At 30.9% G+C, this 13,290-nt stretch overlaps 1 protein-coding gene across 1 annotated transcript in view; it reads right to left on the reverse strand.

Moving 5' to 3' along the window:
• The window catches only part of LOC120419721 (uncharacterized), a 398,162-nt gene that overhangs the window by 376,897 nt on the left and 7,975 nt on the right, over nt 1–13,290 (reverse strand). Inside the window, exons 4-7 of the mRNA XM_039582513.2 lie at nt 10,772–11,125; nt 10,375–10,711; nt 10,166–10,308; nt 9,893–9,952 (exon numbers count right to left, since the gene is read on the reverse strand). Of these exons, the coding sequence (XP_039438447.1) occupies nt 9,893–9,952; nt 10,166–10,308; nt 10,375–10,711; nt 10,772–11,125 (894 nt within the window). The remainder of the gene's footprint in view (nt 1–9,892; nt 9,953–10,165; nt 10,309–10,374; nt 10,712–10,771; nt 11,126–13,290) is intronic.

The following is a 13,290-nucleotide window of genomic DNA, read 5'->3' on the forward strand; positions in this document are numbered from 1 at the left end:
ATTAAAATTTTTTGTTATGGAAGAATACCTCCAACTGTTATTGGGATGAGCGGATTAGTTGTTAAAATAACAAAAAAATTATAACAAAGATTTGTTCGAAGAAAAACAAAATTTGTTATAAATCTGTTATTGCAATAACAATTCAATAACAAAAAAATCATAACAACGAATAACAAATTTTGTTATGCATAACATAAAATGTTATTGGCCTAGTATTTTCAAATATCAAAAAATGTTTTTCCCAAGTTATTTCTGTCTGCTCGGGTAGAACAAAACTTGCCTGAAAGCAACGCCTGAATGTATGCAAAGTTTTGCAGTTTCCACCACTAGATGACCGCAAACCGAAATTGGATCAGTCTAACCTACAAAGAAAGAAATGCCCTAACACAATTCTTCAACGGTTTCTCCTCAGAAACATTTTTCAAACGTTTGAAAATCTACTTTATCGCTCTTCTACTTCTTCTTCTCGTTACGGAACTGACTATGGAATCCCTCTTCTAAAGAAAAAAAAATAATCAAGCTGAAATATATAACCGAATAAAAAAAACGGTGGCGAGCAGCAACAACTGAAACACAACAAAAAAAAAAACGAATATTTTTATATGAAACCAAACTCACTGAAGAGAGAGAGAGAGGGAACCAAAAAGCGCCGCCGAGATAAAAAAAAAAACGAAAAAACGAGGATTTAAAGATAAAAAACACAAGAACGTTGAGTGCCTTAGTTTTTTGTACTGCATAAGGAGTAACCGTAACCGTAACACGCGCGCCCTACTAGATGAAACAAAAGTAAACAAAACAAAAATGTGTATGTATCTTAAAAAGTAAAATCTCAAGTATTTCTGTACACGAAAGCCCCTCACGATAAATAAATAAAAATACGCACCACACCACGAGTGCTGTGTGCTAAAACTCTTTCGGGGGAAAAGCCCACTGCTTGAAGCTTTCAAGCCTTACAAGGGTGGCAGCAACTCACTGAACAATTTTGCGAGAAACAAAATGAGACACGCAGTATGAACGTTGACATTTTGAGGAAAAAAATATTCGGTAAAGCAACATTTTTTACAGAAAAAGATCGAAAATAGTTTTGATGTTTCATGGCAGGGTTGCCAGATCTCCAATTTTTGTAACTTGTGAGGAAGTTCTTCGGATTACTTCCCGAGCAGACGGAAATAACTTGGGAATAACATTTTTTGTTATTTGAAAATATTAGGCCAATAACATTATATGTTATTTATAACAAGATTTGTTATTCATCGTTATGAATTTTTTGTTATTGGATTGTTATTGTAATAACAGACTCATAACATTTTTAGTTATTCTTCGAACAAATCTTTGTTATTATTTTTTTGTTATTTTAACAACTAATCCGATCATCCCAATAACATTTTGAGATATTCTTCCATAACAAGAAATGTTATTCCAAAGTTGTTTTGGATTTCAACCAATATCAGACCAATAACAAATTTTGTTATAATAACATAAACTGTTATTATACCCTTATGCAAAAATGGATTTTTCAAGAAGATTCCATAACAATTTCTGTTAAATTGTTATTGAAAAGGCATGAATTATGTTATTACCGTCTGCCCGGGTTATTCCACGAAGATCAAAAATGTGAACACGTCATTCAAATTCAAATCAACATACATTTTGCTAAAAGTGCAGTGTTCCCAGACCTCAAAATTGTCAGACTTCTAAGAAAATTATTTCAAATACTTATTCAAACATTTTAAGAAACAAAGTTCTGGAATTCATCTACGCACAAAAAAATCAATTCCCGTAATCGTGAATTGTGTTCATGAATTTGAGAACCACGAAGGAATTTACTCATGAGTATGGTGCATTTGCACATTAAACGTGAATATTGAGGTTGTTAACGATAAAATTATCGAGGTTCAATAACGATAATTCTGTCGTTATCGTTATTCCGATAGTTCTATCAGCGATAATTTGATCGACGATAACGAACGATAATCTATTTTTGGTATATTTCTAAAATTAATCTAATCCAACCAAATTATATTTAATTTATATATATATTTTACGAGCCATGATTTCAACATTTTAATGAAAAAAGTGTTGTAAAATGCATTATACACCTGTCCAGTCGTTTTGCCATCATTAATTTCCAAAATATCTAAGTGTTGACGAAAATTTTATTTTTTTGCGAAAAATATTTTTTTTGCGGTGCTGTACGTTGGATTTTCATAAAAATGCAAAACATTTTTTAACAAGCTCAAACATGCTAAATGCAGAATGCAGAAAAAAACACTTTTTTGTAGTTTTTTGGAAAAATATTTTTTTTGTCCTCCGATTTTTCAGACCAATTTTGAAGGAGAGGGGGGGGGGCGACATTAACTTTGAAAAATATTTGCAACGACCTAATATGGTATGTTTCAAAGTATAAAACAAAAAAAAACATGAAATACTGTGTTCTTTTAACGTACTCAAATTTACATAATTTGCAATATGGGTATCAAACGATGCGAAATTTGATATACTTTTTCACTGTTCTAATTTTTTAGGAATTAAATGAAAAAAAAAAAAACAATTTAAATTTGAAATTTTGCATGCGTTTTCATTGTTTAAGAGTTTTTAAATAAAATACTCAAATTTTCACAAAATTCCGTATTATTTAAATGTATTCAAATTTTTATGATTTGCAGCATGGGTATCCAACGATTGCAAATTTTGCATGCATTTTGACTGTATACTGAAAAATCACAAAATACCGTATTTTCTAGAAATACTCAATTTTTTATGATTCGCAATATCGGTTACAAACGATTCGATTTTTTTTTAATAAAATGGTAAGTTTCAAAGTATAAATACTAAAAAACATAAAATACTGTATTTTTTAAAGCACTCAAATTTACATAATTTGCAATATGGGTATCAAACGATGCGAAATTTGGTATGCTTTGGTGTTTTCACAAAATTCCGTATTATTTAAATGTATTCAATTTTTTATGATTTGCAGCATGGGTATCCAACGATTGGAAATTTTGCATGCATTTTCACTGTATACTGAAAAATCACAAAATACCGTATTTTCTTGAAATACTCAATTTTTTATGATTCGCAATATCGGTTACAAACGATTCGATTTTTTTAATAAAATGGTAAGTTTCAAAGTATAAATATTAAAAAACATAAAATACTGTATTTTTTTAAAGCATTCAAATTTACATAATTTGCAATATGGGTATCAAACGATGCAAAATTTGGTATGCTTTTCCACTGTTCTAGTATTTTTGGATTTAAATGCTATAGTTTTCACAAAATAACGGATTTTTTTTTAAAATATTCGAATTTTAACACAAAAAACGTATTTTTTTTCGAAAACACTCCAATTATCATAATTTGAATCATGGTTTTGATTTTCACCTTTATTAGAGTTTTTTTTTTTGTTGAAAACACAAAATTTACAAAGTACCGTATTTGTTTAAGTACTCAAATTTTCAAAATTTGCATCATGGGAATCAATCGATTTGAAATTTTGCATGAGTTTTCATTGTTTAAGAGTTTTTGAATAAAATACTCAAATTTTCACAAAATAGCGTATTAAAAAAACTCAAATTTTCATAATTTGCATCATGGGTATCGAACGATTTGAAATTTTGCATACATTTTCACTGTTTGAGAGTTTTTGGAATAAAATACTACAATTTTCACAAAATACATTTTTTTTTAAAGTACTCAAATTTTTATAATTTGCAATATGGAGTTATTATGGAATATGGAATTTTTATAATTTGCAATATGGAGTATCAAACGTATTGAAATTTTTAATGCAATTTCACTGTTTTTTAGTTTTTAAAAGAAATATTCAAATTTTCACAAAATACCGTATATTTTGAAGTACTCAAATTTTCTTTGTTTTTAATATGGGTACCAAACGATTTGGAATTGTTCATACATTTTCACTGTTTGATAGTTTGTGAAATAAAATACTAAAATTTTCACAAAATACAAAATTCATAATTTGCAATCTGGGCATCAAACGACGCTAATTTGTGTATGCATTTTCACAGTTTTAGAAGTTTTAGAGTAAAACATCTGGACTAATAAAAATCTAAAAATTGAACCTGAGAATTACGCTTTGTTTGATACATTTGTAGCAAATTATAAAAATTGAGTATATTCAAAAAATACAATATTTTTTGGAAAATTTAGTATTTAACAACAAAAAAAATCAAATAAAAGTAAAAAGCATACCTTACTTCGGTTTCTTCGATACCCATCATAGTAATAATAAAAATTTGCGTATTTCAGAAAAAAACGATATTTATTATCAAAAAAAAAATTCTAAGTTTGAAAATTGAAAATTTAACATGATATTAATAGAATAAGTCAACTTAAGAAAGATTTTAATCTATCGATCAACAACCTTGAATATTCGTTGTTCTCAAATTCATGAACACAATTCACGATTTCGCGAATTGACCTTTTTCCGTGTATTTGGTATTATATTTGGTTTGATAAAGATCTGTAACTATAACAGAAGTTTATAAATTAGAACTTATCGGAAAGAGTCCTTCAAACACATAGCAGATATGATAAGTCATCGAGATTTGAGTAAATTCAAATGTCACTTTCACCTAAGTTCGCATAACTTTGGACAGGGTTGTCAGATCTTCAAATTTCTCAAACTTTCAACGTTCCTGCTGTAGTCTCGTACCCCTCGATAGTTATTACGCTTAATCCGGTGACTGCTCGACGTAGTCAAAGGATCCCCCCCTCACGAAGGCATATCTATTTAGAAATGAGAGCTGATAAACAATAACCAGAAAATGAGCAAGGAACACGGCTAGCGAGTGTAGATTAGAGTTAAAAATGTTAATAGTTAGATATGTAGATACGTATATTTTTTCAAATTTAAATAATCCTTTAAATTCTGCTACAAAAAAACCAGTTGGCGGCAGCTTCAGTCAACATTCTGCTGAAATTGTCGCCAACATTAACCCCTTCCCGCCCAGAGCGAAATCTAGATTTTTTACGTTTTTCTCCATTACTCGTAACTGGATCGACCGAATTGGATGAAATTTTAATTATTATAAGTTAACATTCTATATAAACTAATGTAGGTTGAACCAGGTTGAAAAATTGGTTGGTTGCAGAGAAATTTAGTTTTGAAGACAAAAATTAGTGGTGCTCTGGAGTAACCATGGGCGTTAGAGGGTTAAAAATACACAACGTTCGCTGCACAACACAAGTGGAGCGTACTGACGAAATCTCCATAACTGACTCCATGAGTGATTAATTAGTTAAATTTAAATACCAACCATTTAAACGTACGTTAAAAGTTGGGGACACTACTGAATAATTAAATACCGAAATAAAAGCATGTAACGAATGTCCCAGCCGGGAGTAAAATGATGAATAGTAATAAATTTAATAATTTGCATGCTAATAGAAAAATAAAAAGAAGAACAAGCTGTCATTATGGAAATGCATGGTAACTGTTTTCCCCCTTCCAAATTTTATAAATTGTGCGTAAAAAAATATGGAAACACAAAAATTTAAATCCAAACCTGTCATGACACACGATAAGCCAAACGCAAAACTGAAAGGGATTGATAAGGAATAAAAGCTCAATCTCGTCGAACAGCAGAGACATTTTTTTTTCTTTTCGCTTTGATCCTTATTAAATCGAAACCAACGGAATTTCACACATCGAACGCACAGTCGACCGGAAATGGACACTTTATTTTTCATACTCGTCAGGCACAAATAAATCGCGTGGCAATAAATTACGCAAAAAGTTCGACAAATGGCACACCATTATAACCCATCAACAATCGAACTCATAGTGTAAATTGTACTCAAAGTAATTTTTCAACATTTTCCAATCATCACTTTATTTTCCATCGTTTGTAAGCCCCCGAAAAAGTGTAAAAAATATTTAAATAAAAAAACGGTGTGATTTATAGAGCTCGAAAAAACCCATCACACGTCAGCAAACTATGTACTACCAGCAAAAAAAAAAGAACTAAAAATGTCATAAACAACTGAATACAAAAAAAAAGTGGTATAACACGATGTCAAACTTTACATAAAGGTATAAAGGTTATGGAGAGCGAGCACCAAAAACGAATCGAAAACTCACACACACTCGAAGTATATGTATGTATAGACAGGAGAGTTGAAGCATCCAGAGACAGGAGCCAGAAACAAAATGTAAAATGAGATTAACAACTTGCTGAGAAACAAAGAAACAAACAAAAAAATATTTAAAAGTAACGTATTTATGACTATTATAGAAATTTATGAAAATTTATTCTGTTAATAATAAACCACTAAACTAAACCTTGTACATAATTAAAGAGAAATAAACAACAACAACAAAAAGAAAATGAAAAAAAGATGAAATAAAAAGTATTTGAAAAAATCTGTTCTATTAACGGTGTGTGTGACTCAAGGGAACGAAAAAGAAACTGACCTTCTAAATTGTAAAAAAATATGTAAGTGGTTATGTAACATACATGACCAATATGACAAAGAGCATTTTTAAATAATAATATAGAGTACAATTTCGCAAACTTTTTCCATGTATCCCTATACCAAAAGAAGTCATTTAGCATAATTAGTTTTTCCATGCAAGTCGTGGTTCACGGATATACGGAAAAGACAAAAAGGTTTAATTTTGAGAGCATCAACCAGAAGCTAGCCCGAAATTTGAGCGCATTTGGTTAAGGTTTTGACCTGAAGATATAATGCAATTTCAATAAATTTATTTGGTTGATTTTTATTTTTTTAAGTTATTTATAAAGTTTTCCTACACCCGGTGAAATTTTCTTAAATAAGAGTTTAGTTATAAGTTTTTTTATTTAACTTATTTTTACTAAAAGTTGAATTCTCAAAGATTTTTTTAAATGTTTTAGGGTACTAAAACAGATATCTTTTGAGTCATATTGCGTGATGGTGCAGAATCTACTTAAAAAGACATACATTTTTGATAAAATCATATTTATCGGGAAATATCGAAAATCTGAACAAAAAAAATATATAGAAAAAAACAAAATTTAATTCTTAAAAGAAAAGCACCTTTGAAAAATAAATTTTGAAGAGTTGTGAAAATTTATTATAATTTTCTCTCTGGAACGTTGAAGTCGGACAATTAGTTTAAAAAAACATTTTTATTTAAAAAAAACCCCTTACAATAAACGGTGTATTTTATCAAAAATTGGGAACAGCTAGTTTTTATTGCAAGATTCTATTGTAAGTTTTGAAATTTTGTTTGACAGTATTTTGGATTTTCCAAAATTTACATTTTGTCGAACAAATTTAACTCCATTACCAGTTTTTGAATTTTGTGACAATAACATAACTATAATGATATAGAAAAGCATTTTGTGATTCTTTTTGCGCGTTTTTTATAATATTAGGCTTGAAATTTATTTAATTTTTTTCTGAGCCACCCTCTCAACTTCCATTGCAGCTGAGGGATAAAATTTTAAAACCTCCCTAAACATATAAAAAAAATCTCTGAAAGTATAAAATTCATATTTTGGGGATCCAAAAAAAATTCAGGTTAAAAAAATCTGGAATTTGTTTTCCATGTACTTATTTTTTTTCTAAACAGCCCTAAACTTTGGCGAAGACACCAAATCCATCATTCCTTACCAAAGGGAAATGCTTGGACAAAGTTTCATTCAATCAAATGAATACAAATAAATTCAAAATTAACTATCTCGAAAAAAAAACCCAGATAATTTATTACCTTGAAAATTAAGTCGGAAAATTGCTTTAAAACTAATACTTCATTAACATTTTTTGATTGCTTGGGAATTTGAAATAATGTTTCAACAAATCTTACGATTTGTTCTTCAGATTAGAGTGAACATTTTTGTTTTGTATAGTCGATTGGAGTGATTTCCAAAACAGTTTCCACGGTGTTTATGGATAGCCCCAAAAATAGATATAGAATGTCCTTTTGTCCAATTCTCTCTTCGTGATCTTCATCGAAAAAATATCGTCAATAACAATTGCAATAAAAGGTACTGGTGGTAATGTTACACATGACCAATATGACAAAGAACTGTGTAAAACTTGAAATCTTTTGGTTTATGATATTAAAGAATATGTGTTTTAGGCATAATTGATCGTCTAAAAAACATCAATCATTTTTTCTTCAAAACAGTGATGCCACGAAGCGGTAGCAGGCGTGTTCCGTTGCAGACTCCATCTTGACTTGGGACGTAAGGTTCAAGTACCTAAAATGTCACTCCAGAAAGCTAGCGGCAAAAAGACATCATTGTAGGGTACGTTATCCATTAGTGGACCCCTTTCCTATAGTGGACCCTCTGAAGGGTTTTTGATGAAAAATTCAATAAAATCACAATTTCAAGCGTGTTGTTGTCTACAAATCTTTTAATTGGCATGTTCAGCATCATTTAAAACAATGTTGACTGACATTGAATTGTCCTTTTCACCAAAATAAGTGTTTTTAGTTCGACATCTGAAATCAGCCATGGCCTGTAGCATTTTCACAACAAAACTGCATTTATATTTTATGATTGAATTAATCATCCAATCATTTTTTGACTTATTATTTAACTTCAGCAAGTCGAAATAATGTAAGTTTAAGTAACTTTACTAAAATAAAACGAAGAACTGCTCATTTTCGAGCAAAAATTAGGGGGGTCCAATATAGGACAACGAAAATCCAAACTTTGCCAAAAGTGGACCCCTGTTAATTTAACTTACAAAAAAAAAGAAAACTGTGTATTTAAGCAAAAGTTTCTCTTAAACATACAAAGAATGCTTGTTGTAATCAACTTAAACGCATTTTTTTTCAATTATGAGTATAAATATAGCTGTTTTCATGTTAAAAGTACCAAAAATAATGAAGCCGTAAAAATTTATAATTAATCAAAACTATAGTTGATTGTACTTAACTGAAGCATCATAAATGCAGTTTGAAATGATATTTTATAATAATAAATCAATAACAACACTTTTTATTTAAATAAACATGCGTGATTTTATCAGCAACTGTAAACAAATCTATTATTTAGTTTCGGTCAACCATTTATGTAATTAATATGGAAAAATTTTGCATCAAGATTACTTTTTTTAATTATTTTTATGTTTATAGTGGATTTTGAAACGTTTTCTCTGATCTTTTTCGGAAATAAATGTTTTTAAATGTCTGTTAGGTTTTTTGTTGTTTAAAGCCAAATTTGTTAACAAAACATATTTTTTTATAATGAAAAGTGAGCAAAATCCATCCTTTATTCATCATATCTATCATTAGACCTACACCATGCATCAAAACATCAAATATCGGTTAAATTTGGTATAAAAATAACAGTTTGCCTATAGTGGACCCGGGTCCACAATCGGATTATGGACCCGGGTCCACTATAGGAAAAGGGGGTCCATAACAAGGCAAAAAAACTTTTTTTTTTCAAATGGCTATTTTTCTGCTCAAAAACAAATAAATGATGAAACAAATAATCAAAATTGTTCAAAAGACTTCAGATTTCATTGTTTTGTACAAAGGGGTATGAAAAAGTGCTTAAAATATTGAAAATTTGTGAAAAATGTGCTTCGGCTCTACTAGGGGGTCCACTAATGGTTAAAATACCCTACAAGTTTGGATTGACAGCGCAGACAAAGCTTTCAGGACAAAGTTCTTTGTCAAAAAATAACATTTTATCAATTTTCGACGCAGTTGTCAAGTTGAGCTTCGAATGCAGATGCTGTGGGCACTACACTTCGTCCTGGAATAATCCCCAACATCGGAGAAACTTTAACCGCTGTCACGAGAGAGACGAACTGTCATTTGGACTCTGTTTACAGCGGCACACTGGGGTCCTATACATCAAGGTTGGCACAGTACTCAGTACAGTACAATGTTTGCACTATTCATCTAAGTGTAACTTACCTTTAAATCGTCATCCAACACCGAGATGCAAGTATCGACGATCGATCCGCCTATTACAACCTGAAAACAAAACATAAAAGAAATACATAACCTTTCTTGACCTCCCAGTTTGCGAAAATATGTGTGTCATGCCCCCGTTCCGACCGAATGAAAATGAGTTCAAAATGTAGCAAGGCATTCGAAGAAACTTATCGTCAAATGAAGCGCGCTCCGAGCGTCGACAGGGAAAGAGAAACTTTACTTAACGATCCAGATGCAAAACTTTCAACTAACCGGCACTCGCTGACTGCTGCTACTAATCCCGCTGCTTGCCGTGCTCCTCTCAGACACACTTTTCACTTGACCGCTTTCAATCCGATTCAACTCGACGGCGATTTCCGCCGCCACGCTCGCATTATTCTTAATCAGTGCCATATCTAAAAATGAGGTTAAAAAGAAGGGGGATTAGAACTCTGCGATGACGGTTACGAGGTCAAACTCACTGGATTGCAAACTCTTTCCTTGGGTAATTTTGGACACCGCCGCCAGGATGAACGGGGTCACCTCTTTGCCGCCGATGTTCTGTCGCGTCGCTTCCGCAAGGGCTTCAGCGATGGCGCCGTCCATGAGCGCCTGGTCCAGGGCATGCTCGGCCGGGATGGGAACCCCAATCAAAAATCCGGACCTCAACCCGAGCGCACCGTTGACACTAATCGCGTTAGCCGCCTCGCCAGCACTGTCAAAATTGTAGACGGCCTTCGATCCACTGCGCCGGGTGTAGAACGCCGGAAAGTCCCGCTCGGGACTCCCGTACGAGGCGACGCAAACTCCTTGCGTTTCCTGAAAACGGGAAGAAGCGCGATGAGAATAATTTTGCAAGCAAATTTCGTAACCCCTTACCAAATACTCCAACGTCCGTGGAATGTCCAAAATCGACTTGACCCCGCTGGAAACGACCGCCACCGGTGTCCTCCCCAACTCCACCAGATCTGCCGACACGTCCAGCGAGTCCTCACCTCCGCGGTGCACCCCACCAATACCGCCCGTCGCAAACACCCGGATGCCGACCATGTCCGCGACGAGCAGCGTACCGGCAACGGTCGTGCCGCCACTTAATCCCTTGCTCAGTACGTACGCCAAATCACGGCGCGAGGTTTTAATCGTGTCGGATTGGGCCAACCGTGCCAACTGGTCCGCCGTGGTGCCCACCTTGATGCGACCGTCCACGATCGCGATGGTGGCCGGGATAGCGCCCTGAAAAGGGAAGGGGGGGGAGAAACAAAAGATAATGCCAAATTAGAATTGGGGAGGGTCTTGGTACAGTGGACGTAATCCTATGGTTGGACAGGGCCATTGAAAGTTTCATCCGGTTTTGCTACCGGCTGTCCAACGAGGATTATCTTTCAAACATTTTTTTGTAAATTACAGATAATGAATTTTCAGAAAATATTTTTAACATTTAACTGAGCAATTCTCTACGAAAACGGTCTTTTTTCTTCAATTTTAATTTTTGTATTTTTTAATCCGGTTGAAACATTTTTGGTATGCCCAAAGAAGCCATTTTGCATGATTAGTTTTTCCATATAATTTTCCATACAAATTTGGCAGCTGTCCATACAAAAATAATGTATGAAAATTCAAAAATCTGTATCTTTTGAAGGATTTTCTTTGATCGATTTGGTGTCTTCGGCAAAGTTGTAGAAATGAATATGGAATACACTAAAAAAATGATACACGGTAAAAAAATGTGATTTTTTATTTCACTTTTTGTCACTAAAACTTGATTGGCAGAAAAACACATTTTTTTTATGTATGTTTTAGAGGACATCAGATGCCAACTTTTCAAAAATTTCCAGGTTGTCTCAAAAATCTTTGTGCGAGTTATGAATTTTTGAATCGATACTGATTTTTCAAAAAATCGAAATATTGGTCGCAAAAATGTTGTCCACTTCATTTTTCGATGTAAAATCAAATTTGCAATCAAAAAGTACTTTAGTGAAATTTTGAGAAAGTGCACCGTTTTTAAGTTAAATACATTTTTAGGTGACTTTTTTGAAAATGGTCGCAGTTTTTTTTTTTTAAATTAGTGCAAATGTTTGCCCACTTTTGAAAAAAATATTTTTGAAAAGCTGAGAAAATTCTCTATACTTTGCTTTCTTGAACTTTGTTGATACGACCCTTAGTTGTTGTGATATTGTCATGCAAAAGTTTGAAAACAGGAAAATTTATGTTTTCTAAGTCTTTCTAAAACAACCAACCATTTTCTAATGTCGATATCTCAGAAACCGAAGCTCCGATTTTCAATGTTAAAATATGAAACATTCGTGAAATTTTGCAATCTTTTCGAATTTTTTTTTTTCAAGATTTTAAATCAAAATTTACATTTAAAAAAGGTGTAATATTGAATGTTTGGCTCTTTTGAAATGTTAGTAAATTTTGTAAATTTTGTAAATTTTGTAAATTTTGTAAATTTTGTAAATTTTGTAAATTTTGTAAATTTTGTAAATTTTGTAAATTTTGTAAATTTTGTAAATTTTGTAAATTTTGTAAATTTTGTAAATTTTGTAAATTTTGTAAATTTTGTAAATTTTGTAAATTTTGTAAATTTTGTAAATTTTGTAAATTTTGTAAATTTTGTAAATTTTGTAAATTTTGTAAATTTTGTAAATTTTGTAAATTTTGTAAATTTTGTAAATTTTGTAAATTTTGTAAATTTTGTAAATTTTGTAAATTTTGTAAATTTTGTAAATTTTGTAAATTTTGTAAATTTTGTACATTTTGTAAATTTTGTAAATTTTGTAAATTTTGTAAATTTTGTAAATTTTGTAAATTTTGTAAATTTTGTAAATTTTGTAAATTTTGTAAATTTTGTAAATTTTGTAAATTTTGTAAATTTTGTAAATTTTGTAAATTTTGTAAATTTTGTAAATTTTGTAAATTTTGTAAATTTTGTAAATTTTGTTAATTTTGTTAATTTTGTTAATTTTGTTAATTTTGTTAATTTTGTTAATTTTGTTAATTTTGTTAATTTTGTTAATTTTGTTAATTTTGTTAATTTTGTTAATTTTGTTAATTCTGTTAATTTTGTTAATTTTGTTAATTTTGTTAATTTTGTTAATTTTGTTAATTTTGTTAATTTTGTTAATTTTGTTAATTTTGTTAATTTTGTTAATTTTGTTAATTTTGTTAATTTTGTTAATTTTGTTAATTTTGTTAATTTTTTTAATTTTGTTAATTTTGTTAATTTTGTTAATTTTGTTAATTTTGTTAATTTTGTTAATTTTGTTAATTTTGTTAATTTTGTTTATTTCGTTCATTTCGGTCATTTCGTTAATTTTGTTAGTTTTGTTATTTTTGCTAATTTTGTTAGTTTTGTTAATTTTGTTAATTTTGTTAATTTTGTTAATTTTGTTAATTTT

The sequence above is a fragment of the Culex pipiens genome, chromosome 3, assembly GCF_016801865.2.
Source record: "Culex pipiens pallens isolate TS chromosome 3, TS_CPP_V2, whole genome shotgun sequence".
Classification (NCBI taxonomy): Eukaryota; Metazoa; Arthropoda; class Insecta; order Diptera; family Culicidae; genus Culex; species Culex pipiens.